General features: G+C 37.5%; 1 protein-coding gene across 11 annotated transcripts in view; it reads right to left on the bottom strand.

Moving 5' to 3' along the window:
* Positions 1-18,518, bottom strand: part of ETV1 (ETS variant transcription factor 1) — a 116,535-nt gene that overhangs the window by 7,039 nt on the left and 90,978 nt on the right. For 10 of the 11 annotated variants that reach the window (XM_068209972.1, XM_068209965.1, XM_068209979.1 and 7 more), the window contains 3 exons: positions 7,546-7,612; positions 5,182-5,252; positions 1,979-2,148 (listed from right to left, as the gene is read on the bottom strand). In XM_068209972.1, coding sequence (XP_068066073.1) covers positions 1,979-2,148; positions 5,182-5,252; positions 7,546-7,612 — 308 coding nt within the window. The remainder of the gene's footprint in view (positions 1-1,978; positions 2,149-5,181; positions 5,253-7,545; positions 7,613-18,518) is intronic. The other variant, XM_068210002.1, reaches the window with a different exon arrangement.

Genomic DNA, 18,518 nt, shown 5'->3' with positions numbered 1-18,518 from the left:
GCTCTGTGGAAGGGATTCCACCCTTCTACCCTACCTTCCTGCTGAAGGTTGCTGTCTCTGTGACAAGCCTGCATACATGGACCTATGTCCAATTCTCAGGCTCCATAGTTCACAGTTACCTCCTGAATGAACTATGGCACTCCAGGAGCTGATACATATTCATTTTTGTTGTCACTCTTTCTACAAGGGCATAAACCTCCAGTAAGGAATGGATGGAAAGGTCATGTCACTGACATCCTAGCTTGCCACAGCAGAACCAACAAGCTCTTTGATTTCCCTTCAATTTATACTTGGCAACCAATAGAATTGTGTGACTTCCCATAGGCTATTCTTATTTTAATTGACTGTTTCTGTCAGATTCATGACATTCATATGAAAACAACTTAGACTCCTTTGTACTCCTAGGAACACAGAGAGTGAAGCAAGCTTCAAGCCTCCTCCAGATCTTGGATGCAACGCTGCTCAAAAACACAAAGCAACTTTTACATAGCCAGACATGCAGATGATCTGATTAAATTAAATTAGAATATTCAGCTCTTCAGGGAATTACACAATAAGGAAACCTTAGGAGTTTGTTATTTTCCTTAGCTAATAAAATCTATAAAGATTTTGCACCATCTGCTGGAAGCCATTTCTCAATAAAACTCTTCAATCTTGAAAGAAATTGGACATATCTCAAAGACAAGACAAAACTAAAAAAGTAAAAAATATGAGACTAGGGTAGGGGGGAAATCATAGGCATCATTCACCAAAACCAAACAAAAGACTTTCCAAAGATTTTGCTCTGTTCCAGGACAAGTTACACGACTAAGGAATCTATCTAGCCTGCTAAGGCTGCAGGCTTGCAGTAAAGTTTCAGTATCGTATTGACTAAGACTGTTCTGAGTTCAAATCCTCAGATACACAATGTCAGGATCTGCAGTGGTGACTATCACTAGAGCAGGGCATGCTCAGATAAACGAGAGCCAGCACCAGGGTCCTTGCAGCAACCTGCTCCTCAGCCAGACCACATCGGGAAGGAAAGGGACATCAGTCCTGACACCAGCCCCAGCTGCTCCAGCATCTCCACAGAGCAGCTAGCCGACAATGTAAGTAACATGCAAGAAAGCTTTCCGACTGCTAATGCCAGTAGATAGATGGCAAACAGCAGAAATAGCTGGTGGAATGTAGAAGCAGCCCTACATCCCCGAGCCTTCCCACTCAACTCTAACTCAGAGGGGTTCCTGTCAGAAAATTTGCTGTGGTCTTCTCTATTAGAAAACCCTATTCAAAGGGTTAAAAAAAAGTAAAGCAGAATGATACTGCCTTTTGACAACCCTAATTAAATCCTCCATTTAAATTTTACTACAAAATTCACATACACCTGATCTTTCAACAGTTTCTATGATAGTTTAGAATGAAGGCTAGGTTACATAACATCACCTAGTCCAAAACAGTTTACGTACTAAAACATTCAATTTATTCCTGTTTATCACACAAGTGAACTAAGACGTGCTTCAGCAAATGTTCATGAATATAAGTAATTTTATCTACCCTTGGTTTAGAAGAGTCATGCATGTGCATGAGCATCTGCAAGACTAGGATCTAAGCCTGTACTAAACAATCTAATGATTCAATCTAATGAATCTAATATTTGGTGTTGAAAGACTAGTAAGGGACAAGTTTTCAAAGGATTTTGGGATACAGTTATGTCCATGAAGTGATGCTGAAAAATGTAGACCCCACAATTAATGCGAACTATTTACTAACTCTAGTACTTGCAACATTTTTATTATTTTGTGGGACTAGGAGTCAAATCTATTCTTAACCTCACCTCTGTTCTAACTGAAGCACTTCCCTTGCCAGTCCTTTCTGTCACCCTTCTAAAGCACTACTGAAGCAAAATACTGAAGGAAAACAAGGCCTAAGTCCAAAGGAGCACAGTTAAGTGTGCAGGATGGGGCAGTGGATGTGAGGGCATGCTGTCCGTCTAACTCACCTCCTCTGGCTCAATCAGCTTGAACTCCATGCCTCGGCCAGTCCATGCAATGAAGTGAGAGTTTGATGGATCATCAAGAAGAGCTACCAAGAACTGCCAGAGCTGAAGCGAGCCTCGCCGTTGATACGTGGGTCCTTCGCGATACATGCCTGGCTCCTGTTTGACATCACCTGCACACAACAGCAACAACGTTAGAGGAACAATGCCTGGGAACACCATCACTCGGTTTGTCAGATAAGCTGGCAAAGCAATCATTAGGGGTAAAAAAACAGAGGGAAGAATCAGCCACCCTCAAATGCAACATTCCCCTGTTTGCTGGGGACTTACAATAACATATTAATATACTGAAAAGCACTTAAATTCATTCATGATTTATTGAAGTCTCACTAAGTCTCTACCCATGTAGGTTTGATAAACACAAATCTCTTGCAAACCATTTTGTAATATCCTCTCTTTGAAAGCACACAAACTATTTTTGAAGCAACTCTGATATAGGAAGAACTGTGTTTGTGTACTATACTTTGCACAGGCCCCAGTTTTGGTAAAGTAATATAGGCTTCATAAAGGCGCAAAACCCTATTGAGTGAAATTTCTCTTGCACACAAATGCTTCTAAGGAAATTTTGACAAAGTATTTGACTGGACTTAAACAGCATGTGCTTTGTGTATAGGCATGTAAATCCTGCAGATACGCAAGTTCCTCTGTGGCATATTGGACTTGCATATGAGTAAAAATTACTTTTACTCATGTCTACATATTATATTTGTATTCCCTCTGAAAAGCAATAAGTTAATTTTTCTAAAATTTTAAGTCTAGGAAAACATTTTTAAAAATATCAATAACATTCTACTAGCTGTTCCACAAATTGCCAGTGAGAAAACCATCCTGTTATATCCATACTGTCTTTGTTGTTTTTAAATCATATTTATACTGAACAATTCATGCAAACAACAACAGCTGAAAGGTCTGATGCTGAACCAGACAGTATTTTTTTTTTCACACAAGGACTGCAATCCTAGATATACTGGTAAGTTCCTCATTTCAACTATCTGAACAGCAACAGCCTCCAATAAACAGTGTGACCTGTTTAATAAGGAAAGTCAGGAATTTAAATTCAACCACATTAGGATGATCTGACAGCCATTACAGAATGGCTCTGTGTAGTGAAAGGCAGAATAATAATATTAAAAATGGAGCACTTCCTTTTGTAATCAGGAAAGAAAATTGACTCAATAGCTGTGGAAAACAAATAAATCAACACAAGACTTTTTGGTTTATGTGAGGTTCAAGTTCCAGTCCTGAAAGTCCTTCTTTTTCAAGGACAGGTTTTTTCTTTGTAATGATAGCTGTGCAATGTGCAAATAGCAAGCGCAGTATTACACAGGATCAAATTCTTTCCTTGTGCTGATCTTTGATTTCAAATGAAGCAGCTGAGAATCTACTTCTGAAACATCAAGACTAGTCCTGGGCTTATTCAACTTTTGCTTTACTGGCCAGAATATGATGATACATCTGCTATTTTTCCCTCAAAACATCATGCTGCAAGCAAAAACACACCTATTTGCATCACAAGATCAATCTTCTAGAGTACAAGGAGTTCTCTCAATGGGCAGTCATAGAAACTAGCAGAAGACTGTTTTCTTTGCAGGCATAAAAATACTTATTAACATTTAATGCTTTTATTGTATTTATATTTCTTTTTCATTTTCATTCCCTTTCCTGTATAATACCTAAATTAACCAAAAGGTTTTTCAAGGAAGATATAGACAAATGCTACTGCCAACGAGTTTTATCTTCTTATAGTACAGGATCCCATTCCCATAAATGTACATATAAATCTGACACTGGTGCTCAGATCAGATCCACAATCATTTTTGGGGAACAAAAAAATACCTGACACAATGTGCTTTAAAAAAATGTTAAAACCCCCCCCAAACAAGCTCACATCACAAAGCCAGGGTATAAAGCAGACTTTCAATAAAACACTCTTTCTGTGACTGTGTCAATGCAGTAACAATGTAATACTGGATTGAGCAGTCTTCAGTTAGGTCTAATATTGTCTAAAACTCTTTTATCTATTTCTTACCAACATAAAAATACATGTGATACTCTGAAGAATGTGCAGTTCTCTGGATTACTTCCATTTCAGAGTCTCCAGATTTTCAGCAAATACAACAAATGCTGCTAAACATGCAATAGTTTTGTAATCCATAAGTGAGTTTCAGGACAAAACAAACAAAATAAAGTAGGAGAAAAACACCAATTCTACAGCCCTACTTTTAGCTGTGGTCAAAGATTTGTTCACAAGTTTATCAGGAAATATCTAATCTTTCCTGCTGAAATAAATAAAGCCAGATATACACACACAAACACAAAAGGTACACTAACAACACCACGCTAGTATGCATCCACTGACATAATGCCATTCTAGCAAATTTAAGTAATTGGTCTCTAAATTACTTCCCAAAGTTGCAGACTAACAGAGTCACTGGCAAGAAATACAGTGTCCATCAACTTTGCTTCTAATGAAATAAATCTGAAATCAACTGAGTTACACCAGGAAACTGATTTTATGTCAGAGTAACTGAGGATAATTTGGACCATTCATTTTAATTGACCCCAGAATTCCTCTTAAAAAAATCTGCTGTAATTGGTAGTGTTGTGAACAGAGCATTGATTTGTTATCAATCCCACTGAAAAATAAACCACTAGTACATTCAGCCTAGTGCAAATACATTGGCATAAACACAAAAAATGCCCTATATACTCACTTCCCACTATTCATCACTTTGTAGACAGCAAGACAAGAGGTTTAATCCTCAATAAAACCAAAGCTGCTGCTTTCTCCACTGTTTTGTTAATTATAAGTACAGCTTTCATTACATCTCAAACAACAAGTAGTATGTGATCATCAGTGCAATGGAAATCCTCTTATTACTTCTCAACAGTACAGAACTGAGCTCCTCTGCCACAAGTCTAGATGCAGCATCTTTTGCTGGTAAAAGTCAAATGACATCCTATTGAAGAGGAGACTTTGGTTTCAAGAGGCAAAGGTCAGCTTTGGTTGGGCGCACCACAAATGGTGTGTTAAGGAATCCTAAATTGGAACATTACCGGGATTTTTTGATCAGCAACAGAGAAAAGTCCCTTATCTCTTTCTTTTTCATCTCCCTACAGAGGAAAAAGAGATGTGTCATACATACCGTCAAACTTCTCTGGAACAACGCAAGTGTCATCATAAAACTGCCTAGGTCCCTTTTCATACATACAGCCTGTAGGTTGAAAAGAGAGAGGTATTTATATAAAAGATGCATGGAGAAAAAAGAGATCACAGGCTTAATGCCAGAGGGAACACTAAGTTATACAAGAATCAGATTAATATCCCATATCCTTTAGACACTGCCCAATCCCTACATTTTGGCCTAAGTAAAAGGGTGTTTAATTAACATATGCATTCCCAAAAGACTGTTAATCTCCACCTGCTAAAATGAAAAAGTACCCATTTTTCTCTATGATTTATTACAAAATGTTTGCTAATTTCCTGTTTGAATTGCTTTGACATTTAACCATTAGTTCCTGCAGGTCTTCCCCCTGCAAGACTCAGTATTTCCTCCTCACACCCACACAGGTCACCCTCACACACTGCTCTTGATGTTCCTTCCAATTAAGATTATTTTGGAAAATTTTATTTTGTCATTAAACGACACTGTCTACAGCCCAGCAGCCTTTCTAGCACACCTTTCTGTACACATTCCTACTATTTCCTATTATGCTCATGTTTTGCTTAACCAGAACTGTATTGCATATCGGTATCAGTTTAACCAGTGCTACTGAGTGAGACAAAACATCTTGTCCTCTCCTGCTGCCCTCTCACCTTCCTTTTGACTGCCTGAGTATTACAGAAGGCTTTGTGCCTTAAGGTTACAGTGCTCAGTTGGGCTGGTTTCCCACTGTGAAGCTGAGGAGGAGGTCCACCTCAAAATCCTTTTTTCCAACATACTGTTTCCCTGTTCCACAGGCCTGGTCTACGTTCATGTATTAAAAAACACCATTTTGTTTAATGTGCTCAGATAACCAAACAATTCAAACTGCTTTGTGTGACTGCCCTGTCATGCCTGTTATTTACTGCTCTATCTTTGTGCCATAAAGTTATCTATTAACTTTGTTCCATATCTTTACTGAAAATATTGAATAGCAACACTCCTGATATCAATTCCTACATAACTATAATCCATTCACAGATGATTGCCTGGTGACAGCCTCTTTTAGACCTGTCAGTTGGCCAGGTCTTAATGTATTTAATGTGTACTTTATTGATATTGCTTTGTGCTAACTTCTTAATCAGAATGTAATGCAGAGGCAAATTGAATGCCATAAAAATCAAACTGTACAATACAAGCACCTTTATCAATCAAACTTTTATTTTCAGCAAAGAACAGAATGAGATTTGACATGACCTTTATTCTGTAAAATTATATTGATTGATTTCCAAATACAGAAAACAAATATTTAGCTAACATCACTGCTTTTTTACGTCATTCATGAAAATTCAGCCACCTCCAACTCCTTACAAAACCATAACATGGATAAGATGGGTTTTGCCCTATCTGTGCTATGATTAAAACTCAAAATCTTTTGCCCTTATCCCTGCAGTTCATAATTAATATAATTTGATATAACAAGACTTAGAAATTTCCATCTCCTATTTTACCTTCCTTGTTAAACACTATCTTTTTTCTTTTTCTGTCTTTATTTCAACCCAGAAGCAGATGGAATTTTAGCCAGATGTGTTATCTTTTTGATTCTATCTTTACACTAGCAAATAAAGTCTTCCTGGAAGACTTTGATTCTCATGTCTATCTGGATTCTCATCAATCTCAAAACCAGATTCCTCATGTTTCTGAAATTTGCCCACTGGAAGAAAAATAAACCCTAAACAAACAAGCAGAAAATAATATATTGCTAAGACAGATAAACTAAAACAGGACAGTGGAGGCTATAACCTCTCTTTCACAGTCACCTTAGTTCTGTTGGACTTCTTATTTCTAGTACATATAAAGTGCTGTCACTCAGAATTATTAATTTTGACAATTATGTCAAATTGTCCTATTGAAATCATTGGGAATTTTGGAATGTCCCAATTTGGGCATATAGTGTATCAAAACATTGCAAAAATAATAACAAAAGGAAAAACGCAAAACTTTCACTGATTTTAACGCCTAAAATGGATTACTTAACACAGTTAACTGAGCCTATCATGCTAACAGCCTGATAAATATCACTTAAGCAGAATGGGTGAAACAGACAAATTTTTAAATATGTCTTCCTTTCAACTGCTAGAGGCCTTGAAAAGCAGAATGAGTTAAGTTCATAATTGCTTCTATCCTGATCAACTCATGGCACTAAAAGAATCTACAAAAAATTCACTGCATCAGAAACTCAACACTGAAAAGGGGAAGAAGGATGATGCAAGTCTTCCCAGCACCAAAATTAAACCAGTGAGCCCCAGATACCCTCAGGGGTACATTTCTCTCATACAAAAGTGATACATAATAGAAAACTTAACTTCTGTTCTGTTTGGGTGAGCCAGGAAGCCTTCTTGCCTCATGTAAATGGAATGGCAGCTAGGCACTTCTGAAACGAGAAGATGACAATGCAAGTCAAAAGACTGTCTGGAATTAAACGTGTGCAGGTTATCAATGGGACAAGCTGCAAGCAGAACAGCAACAGAAAAGGATGCAAGTTATAGTGAGAGGGAGCCTGTCAACACACAGCATTTCATAGCAGCACACATTTTCACCACACACCACATATGGCCAAGGAGAAAACCATGATGTGAGGCTCACAGATCCTACCTACGATAGGCACTTGAACTCCAAACCTCTTGTAATCAACTTTGCTAAAAGCTGACTCCCATGGCAATTACACTTTGGACCATTCACCAAAAAACCTTCACCAGTGACCATGAATATTTTAAACCCTGTGCTTGTATATCTATCTTTGTAGCTAATTCAACCCAAAGTTTTTAATCAATTGCACTGAAAAGATTGCCAGTCACATTGGAGACTTATAAACACTATATTTACACAAGGAATGTCAAAGTGAATTTAGATTAGGATAATGCTTTTTAGATTCTGGTTAAGGACTTGAAGGGTTAATGAAATTTTCTGCAGTTATTAAGCATTTTATCTAGAAATTTAGGTCTATCAATATCACTCTCCACTTGTATGTGTTTAAAACAAAAATTACACCTTTCCAAAAAAAAATACTGTGCATATTCTAAGTAATACTGATATTTATTTGCTATTCTCCACCTCTTCTCAAATCTGCAGGAAGAATGAGAAAAGCCAAATAGAGCTATTGAAAAACGTATTTTTTAAATGTCTTTCTTTTTCTTCCCCGTGTCTTGCACTGTCCCCAAGTAGTCACATCCTGTGCACAGGGACTTACAAACAGAAACACAGTGTGAATGTTTGCCCTTCTAGACCATGTTTAATCTACTTCTTGGATATCAAAAGTCTTGCTTAACAAAGTCTATTTGATCTTGTGATGAACTCCTACCCTAATCTGTTACCAGTAACTTGTAACTCTTAAAGAGATGCAAACAGAGGTCGAAAGAGCAGACATTATTTTTCCAACACTGCCTACAGACTCTTTCAGACTGTGATTCCAAATTTCACTGTTCACTGACTAGTGATGAGTATCAAAGATTTGGCAGGATAAGAAAATGAGGTTTTACACTGACTTCACAAACAAGCGAAACACAGGGCAGTAATAAGTTTCCTCTAACAGTCCATGGTCTCTCTGGCACATCTGTGCCAAACTCTTCATTACCTCCTCTCTTGATAAAACGCTCGGTGCCTGCCTCCTCAGGCCTAGAGAATCTCTAATGTCTCAGGCAGCTATTCTGAGCAACCACAGGAATCAGTGACTCAGTGTTCACCCCAGTCAAGTATAGCTCTGCAGACTAGAAGTCAAGGCTACAAGCAGTGCTTCACCTGCGAGGAATCATTCATGTTAGCAAGTAGATTGAATTCTAAGGAGAATGGAAAAATCTACGTAAAAAAGAGGAAGCTGTAGAACTGAAACAGATGCTATTTTCTATTTTAGGTAAGACTTCTCTAGTATTGGCAGCAAAGCCCTTTTTGACTCATGAACTCCACTCCTGCAAAGTGACAGAGCAGAGTATACTGAATAAAGAATTATGCATGCATCCACAAAGTTGTCTTCTTAGCCAAGTTGGGGTTTCATCTCCCATGCTCCTAAGTCAATTATAATTAACATCTGGAGTCTCTTTAAGGCAAGCATTGTTTGTACCAACATTACTTAATCTTCTGGTTAGCTTGTGCTTAAACAGTCCACAGAGGACCAAAAAAATACAGCAACAAAGAGTTTATTTCTCGCAAAGTAACTAGAGTCTTGTTATCCTAAAGTGCTATCAGTTAATTTATGACTATCAGAGTGGGTCAGACTCTAATCAAATTGTAGAAACATTTCCAAAGTGATTATTCAATCAAATGACTAACATGGTTAATTAGGAGCCATAAACATTGCTCTGAAGTTCATCAAAGTAATGACTTGCCCAGAAAAATTACTGCTAATTAAATTGCCTGCTGCTTTCATTTCTACCTTATCTAATAAAAAGTCCAACCAATGAAATTTAGTATTGCAGTTTTAAATTGTACTAACTGCTTGACTAAGACCCAGAAGTATTTTTACATGCTAAGCGGAGCTACTTCAAAAGAAAACATTTTAGTGTAGAAATTACAGAGCAATTATATGTTTTCTTCCCCTTAAACCACTGTTTCAAGACAACAAATAAGACAGAAGCAGGCATGAAATACTTCCAGGGCAAGATCTAAGTGTTTGAGATGACTGATTTATCATCTTTTTGCAAGTTTTGATCTTTGAAGAAAAATGTACCTGGATTTAGACATGCAACAAGTTTATTTCAGACTGTTAATGAAGTAATTCACATTGTAAGGTTACATCAGCTCAAGAACAGCAGAACAGCTTTAAAAAAAAAAAACAAAACAAAAACTAGCTAAAAATATGGAAATGTAAAAAAATTTCTTCTTTTTTATTATTCTTTTGGAAAACTTAGGGGGTCATTCTTAATTGCTCTTCTTATTAGCAGAAACGTATCAGCCATCTTAAAACAATGAATATGGTCTTATATCATAGACCATGAAAGCATTCCTTTCCCAATAGGTGCTATTTTAAAAAGTACACGTAATCTAGACACTGTAAAAATGCCTTTTCATCCAAGACTGTCACAGAGAAAAATAAGGAAATAAGCTCTGCTATGCCTCCATCAAAATATATCCAAGTAGAAAATGCCCAAACAGACTTTCTCAGGACAAGAAAAATCTGCTATAGAACTTAGCAGGCACAGATTCTAAGTTTCATTATCAAGTAAGACACTTGAGTGGTCCCTTGGTAAGGTAGTTCATACTAATTATCATGTCAGAATTTAAGGAGTTATGTTGTCTCAGCCCTGTATAACTCAGAGCAGGTAAAGAATCCTTAAATCCTCTTTTCTGATTGTTTTTCAGAGATAAGGATGAGATTTCATTCCTACAATCTCACCCTGCAGAGAAAAAAAACAGAATTTCAGACTGTGTCCCTAGCCCAAATAGACACAGGGAAGATGGAGCTTCTGCAGGCAAAGGCAGAAGTGACAAGACTGTATTCTATGGAATGAAGCGACTGACTGTCTTCTTCTGAATGAAGCAGAGCAAAGCAGGAACTGGAAACCTGAACCAGGATTTATTCTTTAGCCATTCCTGTTTCTGACTTTACACAGCCTCCCTAACTGAAGGGCAGGTTGTTATGTTACACTCTAACTCTGAATTACTTTTCAGTTCACTTTATCAACATCAGCTGAAGATCTGGAGGCCCAGGGCACAGCCCCATGGGCTGGTGACAAAGCACAGTGTGATACAGAGGCACTGCATTGTATGTGTGCACATGCAGAGGGAGAGATGTAGAGATGGAGCCTTAGAAGGCACAGGCCATCTGAAACAGGGTGGGAGAGGAAGGGAACTGCCTACCTGGCCTCACCTGCCATGTGGCAGCTCAGGTGAAAACTGTGCTGCACTGGCAGGCAGCTGCCTTAGCCAGGGAGCCTGTTAACAAGTCAATCAAATTCCCCAAACACTCAACTCATAGTGAAACATGCCTATTTCCCTAAAGGTTTAAAACAAAGTGATGACAGTAAGACCGGAACCTTCTTACTGTTTTCCTGCCCACTTTTCCATTTACAGTTTATTACCAAGTAAGTCATATTAGAAGCAGATTCCATAATGGACTGTTTCAAAAGGAGCTGTTCCCCAAAACTTTGAAGGGACTTCACTGGAAACCCTGCAATTTCACTTATACCATGTCCTTCTAAATTGTCCTTTTGGTCTGAAAAGTAATTATGTGATTTTTGACCCCTATTTCATTAATTCAGAGTTTGTGTGTCTATACAGATAGACTTAAATGTGCCACTTTGTCTTCCCATAGACAAGAAATGCAGCACATGCAGATTCTCTCCCATTGTGCTACTGGGTACAGAAGTGCATGCACAAGTCCCTCAGGTAGCTGGGACAAACCTGGTGTCACTCCCATGTGCCAGCCTGACCCTGTGAACACACCAGCCATCCCTTTGGTGCCTTTCAGAGCTTCCCTTGCACAGTACAAGAACTTCTCTGCTACATGAGCAGGTGGTTGGTGTACTGGGAGAGATTTTTACCAAGTTCAGAGACAAAAGTAGCCTTTTAAAAATAAAATGTTCGAACTAGAACACATCATACTTTTGGCATTAAACTTAAAACATCACAATATCACTGCAGATAACTTTTCTGTTCATGGATTTCCAAGAGAACTGACAAACTGTTTACAAAGGAGCACTTCATCCACCACTAAAAATGCGAGTGTTGGACATTCAGCCTCCTGGTGGAAAGCAGCTGTTTACAACATCCTTGAGAAGTTCAGACCAGCTCAAGGGTGAAGATAATAGTGAAATCACCAGAAAACAGGACCTTTTTAGGTAAGAACAGCAGTTCTTCAAACAAGGTCACAACAAATCTCTCAGGTAGCACCAGGAGTCATTAAGAAAAATGCATGACTTGTGTTTTGCAGGGAGAAGTAACAAATTATTATTTTGGATTTTTAAACCTGCAGAACACATTTAGATTGAAACTCATATCTCCCCAGAAAGGAGATATTCAGGTAAAAATACTGGAACTAATGACAAACTCCTTATACAGGAATTGTTTGAGCAATTGATCCACTACTCAAATGCTGGTGGATCAAGTTTTAGTTCAACCACCTTTAAAAGCTTTATCCCCTCACAAGCTATGTAATGAAGAGAGTCCTACAAATTGGTGAAGTCCTGGCAATACAAAAGTCAGCATTTTTTTTTCAGTAGCAGATTCAGCATGAAAAAATGTAAGTGCACTGAAATTACATGGGTAAAAACAGATAAAAATTCTCTAAAAATCAATTTAAAAATTAAGCAATCTTTTCCCACATTATTATGCAATTTAGAAACATTCAGAATGGAAGGTTTTATTCATTTTCTCTCTCACTAGCCTTTGTGCCAGCAATCTAGGAAAAAAAACAAACTTACAAGAAAGTGCACTCATAGATACACATACACTTCCTTCTAAAAATAGCTAATTAAAATTGTTAAAGTTTAATTTCTTACACCTCATTTCACAAAAACTTGTCAGAGAATTAGGGTTGGCCCCACTGGCTCATGTCTAAGTGGAAATATTACCCACATACAGAAAAAACCTTAAGCAAACATCTTCCTTTCCACAACTTCGGTTTTTAGATCTATGACAACATCTAATGCATTTTGTGAGACCAGATGTCAACAGCCTGTCTAGGTGATGTGTAACTTTTTGTACAGCAGAACAGGAAAACAAAGGCTCATACATTCAGCTCTGAATTGAAATTCCACATGGAGCTGATCTTTTGAGCATACTTTAAAATCATGTATTTGCTTTTATTAACCTCAATAACTGTAAAATGTATCTTAAACTTTGCTCTCCTTTGAATTCAACAAAAGACAGCAGTATTTTCTCTCTCCCTCGCTCCTTTTGTTGGTAATCTTACTGCAAAAATGTCTGTGTTGCTTTTTCTCCCCCGCCCCATTCCCTGCCTGTAAAATCGAAGTTGGACAAACACTGCACGGCTGAAGTGACATATTTGAATGGAATTCAGACCAACCAGTTCCTGTTTATGTTTCTGATTTGAGAATGTAGCCTTCTCATTCACTATACATTAGAAACACACCAAGGCCATAAATGGTGTCAGGTTGCAGGCAGGCAGGGCCAAGCAGCATTAATCATTACTTTAAGGCAACTGGCAAAAGCAGCAGCTGAGGGAACACTACACCCTTCAGCTCCGCATAAATGGACATTCCAGGGTTTGGCGTGTGTGGGTTGGCTTTTTTTTTTTTCCCTTCAGCATCCATTTTATGAATGAAACTTCAGGCTGCACAGAGTCCATTCATATAAAAGCTATGCTCACAGGGCTCAGTCTCTTGGGATCAATTGGTCTTGGGCAAGGCTGATGTGATTGGTTTAAGGCAGGCTTCAGCCTTCCATTACTGATTTAAAATGCAGCCTGTGTCCATTTGACCTGCCTTAATGCACAAAGAGTAAATCCAGACTGCGCTCTCAATCCTCAAATCAAATCATTAGCCAGTGCCACTTACTGTAACTGTAGATTTAGAGGATATTTATCCATTTCTTTGAAAAACAGGGACTGCAGGACAATTTTTCAGATCGTATTGTCTGCCTTGAAAACAAAAATACATATATGGTCTCCTGCTTATATACTCATATTAACTTGGTATTCAGGCTTTCCTTTGTTCACAAAGATAACATTGCAAAATGAAATAATTTCTAACTACAGATTTATTTCAGAAAGAAGTAGTGAATAGAGGAAATCAGCAGATTGACAGCAAGTGAAAAGTTAAATTTCTGCCCTTCACAGCAATCTTCTGAAGTCCAGGTTTCCCAAGTTTCCCCGTCAGATGCTTTTATTTTCTGCCGCCATACAGTCCAACAGCAGATTTGTGTTTTAAAAGCAAGTACAAAGTCCAGTGTAGCTTAACTATTGAACAAAATTCATATCATTCACTGAAGCAACACAGCAAAGACGAGTTCCCAAAACACAAGGATGAAATATTTTAAATCACAGGGAAAACTGCAAAACCAAAATTGAGGTGGGGAGAGTTCTTAAACTTCCTAACTCAAGAGCAAAACCCTGTCCCTTCTCCCCTCCTGCCTTTATGCCATCTGGATTTTCATTGAGAACAATTGTACTTCTGTGTATAAGAATTTCTTTAAGGCCATAAGGAGATGCAGTTTTGAGATGTGTGTACTGAAGCACCATACCCAGGAAAAGGATGGAGTCATTTCTGTTTCACAAAGCATTTATAAAAATGTGTTCAAAAATACTGCAAGTATTTGCAGCCTGATTAAAAAAAGGAAAAAAAGAAAAAAGGAAACTTGGAGAGAATTTGAGGAAAAGAGTAAGCAGCTGGAAGACTTTTGAAGCAAGATACAAAATCTCGAGTCACACTGACAGATCCACACACACAATCCATCTATAGTGATTTAGAGGTGGTACATTAATACCAATAAATTGTTTTCCATGAGATGTAGTTATGAGCAAGGGAATGCAACTGATCAAAGAAAATTTAGGCTTATGATTAAGAAATATTTCTTAACTGTGAAGTCTATTTGTCTGTGAAATAATCTCCCGGAGGAAAAATAGACGTAATAATACTTAGCAATCACACAGAACTTTATATTTTTAGAGCACAGTTCAAAAATTAGCCAATATAATAAAAAACAGTAGTGGAAGCACCATGACTTGTGTCACTTTTAATGCTGCACTGATCAATGCATTTAATGCAGCACTGGAAAATATCCTGGAAAAAACAAACCAGTACTGCCTCCAATTGACTTTTTCTCTTCACACTAGCATCTCTAAATATCTAAATTTTGCCTTCAGAAGTACAGTAGAATAACAAGCTGTTTAAAAAGAAATGGGGGGTGAGGAGGAGGAATCAACCTGCAAATAAATATAACCTGAAAAAAAAAATTTTCCCCTTTGAAATTTCAATTCAACACTTTCTCTTACGCTATCCTGCAAACTCCCAAATTTAAGAATACACTGGTTGATGCCTAGGGAAGAATGTGCTACTACAGGTCTTTTTCCGCATTAATACCCACTGACTTGCTTTCCAAAAAGCATGTCATCAGGTAATTAAGAGGACTCTTGCATTTTATGCTGTTTCCTGTCATTAGGTAAATACATTTATAACATGGATGGCAGAATGCTACCAACATTCTGTACCTCTAAGAGCAAACTTAGGAGGTTAGTAAGTGTCATAATTAACAACTTCCTGCACAAACTTTATACAAATCCTTTGCTGCAAATATGATACAGCCTTTTGCTCTGTCACTCTTGTCTTGAGAGCACAGGTCAAAGCTCTTTGTGGGAAGGAGAGCCATGCTGCAAATAGCTTAGCAGGCAGAGTCCCTGCTTCATTTGTTACAGGGGCTAGAAGTTGTCTATGTACTGAGGCAGAAGTTTTCAAGAAAAGAAAAAATAATAGAGTTGAACGGCCAGCTTTAGGTCCCAGTAAAGCCCGTTCCAGCTCCAACAAGGTTTTTCAAAGTAGCCACATTGCTTCTGCCAGATTTCTGGCATTATGTATTTTTATACTGCTTATACTGAGACCCTTATCTGATGTTCCCATAATTCTTCATCTAGAAACATGAAGAAAGTCCCTAGGAGTGAGGATTTGAACATAAGTAGTACATAATGTTCTTTTAAAAATCACCCAGTTCTAACTGGGTATCCAAAACAAACCAGTTTATGTACCTGATTTGTCTCTCAGCCTCCGCTCATTTCTCTTAACAGAGGGGCTATTCTCCACCCATTCTCACTTGCCAACACAAGGTATTTGCTTGTGAGGCTTCAGGAATAAAAGGGATGAGCAACTCAGAAAGAAAGACATGGAAGTTAGTAATTCTGTCTGGAGAGCTCATTCTTTAAGTGATGTGACTAGTGTCTTGGAAGTGACAGGGAGAGAATCCAAATTTTCTAAGGTCCGTTCAAGCATATTAATTGTAAGGCTACCCTGAAATGAAACTGTGAGAACAGCCCTACTAATGCCTACTAACACATTCAGGAAGTACTGAATCTATCTAAATTTCAATAGAAAAATTCCTGGCAATCATTAAGTAGTATATGCAAACATCAGTTCCTCCTCTATTCATCTCCATTACCACAGTGTGACAAATTTCAGTTTCTAAAGTCATGATTATAAAAATTTCTCAACCAAAATAACTATTTCAATTTTGCAAAATAACTATTTTCAATTGGGCAAAACCAAATATAAGATTTAATAATTTAAGATGTCGCTTTAAAACTTTATTTTTAGTATTAATTGATGCACACACAGCTAGAGTCATACCTTACTATATTTGCAAATACACTACATCATGTAGGAAGGGCTAAGCCTGTGAAGATCCTGCTCAAAAATAAAGCACAGAAGAGACAAGCTAGATCAAGTTTGGCCTTTTTGTTTAAGTAACTGAATACATTACTGAATTCTAGAAGTGCTAACTGTACAGGAATACCCACTATTAGGTCTTGTAAACAAAGGCCTTTGGAAGCGTTTGGAGTGTATTCATTATTATGCAAAATCTCAAAGCTCTGTATATCCCTGGCTACACTTCTGTGACTAAAGTAGCCAGATTTACCATCAAGTACTAAATACATCTGACTGTCAGACATGGAAAAAAAAATCCACAGCAGAAAATGTCTGATTGAACCTATATGATTCACTGTGACTTCTAGAAGCGTGGATGGATAAGGAAGAGCCTCTACTCTGTTGACATTTTTCTTTTTCCATTATCTCAAACATCTCCATTATCTCTATTCTGCAGTAGAAATTGCATACCTGCAATTACAATTACAACTAATTGATCTGCCATTTCCCATGTCATAATTAATGTCATGTTTTAATAGAGTTGTAATCATTCTATAATAATGCTTTTCATTCATCAGCTTCCCACAAAGTATAAAAGAACAGTGCACAAAAGCGATGAACTTTTACGAGCCCCTTTCAAAAACATCCCAAAAGGAACATCTCAGTGCATTACAATGAACTTTTTAAATATGTTTCTATATTCTTATGTGAGCTGCAATAAAATACAATGAAAAAAAAAGACTTTTTAATCTGGCATTCCTCCTTCCCTGAACATCCATAGGTGAAAAATGAAATCAATGATTCAGTGACAAATACATTATGTTTCCTAAGGGGTTATTTAATGTACTCTTAGCAAAGATGGAAAATGATGGTTTCTAGAGAACAGATGGTAACAAGACAAAATATCAACAGACCACAGTTGTTGACTGCAATTTATGGAGTGTACAGATGTGTCAACTTAAATGCAGTGATTCTGAGGCCAATAAAAGTACTTCCTGATACCAACAGATTAATTTTTCATGATCACTGGTTACACAGCTATTACATTTTTAAAAACTAATCATTCATCTACAAAAGAAGCAACAATTTTGCTTGAAGATAATTATTATAAAGTGGAATGTTGTTCTTGCTGGCACAAAATAAATAGACATGACAGGACTGGATACAAGTTTGTACATCTTCATTTCAGAATAAAATTTCCTGTTTTCTTCCATACAGAATATTTCAAAGAAAGATGAATGTTAGCAGCCAATCCAGACTTAAAGTAAGAGTATAATAAGGAGATCCCACTTCTGAGCCAAATAAGAAGCATATTTACAAAAGGGCCTTTTTGACCTTTAATTTAGCAAAATTAATAACGGTGCTTGTGAAGGTTGCAAGGGACTGGCAGTGCCTGAAGCTGCAGTCCCCCATTAATTACCTACTGCCACATGAACTACAAAGTCTGTCCCATATGCTCTAGGACCAGAGATACATAACTCCACAAAGTCACAGATCTCAAAACCTCCATCAGTGAATGGGTTGAGTTCTGGATCTGATCCTTTTCATTCCATTTTACTTTCATCTTATCTTATATTTCAGCTTGGAGAAATATTTCACCCCTGGTCCCCTCCCTGTTAAGGGCTAACTCAAATTTTCCTAAGGATTGGTTTTTTGCTTGTTAAGAATAACAAAGGAAAAAGCAGCACTACTTTCCAAATTCCCCAACTTTAACATTGAGATCAACTCTTCAACAAGCACTTTACATTAATGAAACCACAAAATACCCCACCAAATAGACAGTGTTAAGTTAGCTAGAGAAAGAAAATTTTAAAAACTGTTCTACACTATATCAAATTGCAAGATAGCCTTTCATGAGCTAAAATTTCAAAGGACACTTCAACTCAGCTGTCATATAGCCTTTGGAAAATAAATTGCAAAAGCATCTAGCCAAAGACTGAACCAGAAGGAAAGCCCTGGGAGTACAGCAGCATCAGGAAGAAGGGGGAGTCAGACTGAAGTCAGACAGAGCCATCCATTCCCCCTGCCCAAGTC

The sequence above is a fragment of the Anomalospiza imberbis genome, chromosome 1 (genome assembly GCF_031753505.1).
Source record: "Anomalospiza imberbis isolate Cuckoo-Finch-1a 21T00152 chromosome 1, ASM3175350v1, whole genome shotgun sequence".
Taxonomy (NCBI): domain Eukaryota; kingdom Metazoa; phylum Chordata; class Aves; order Passeriformes; family Viduidae; genus Anomalospiza; species Anomalospiza imberbis.
The sequence above is the reverse complement of the archived record's forward strand: the minus strand, read 5'-3'. Positions and strand labels throughout refer to the sequence as shown.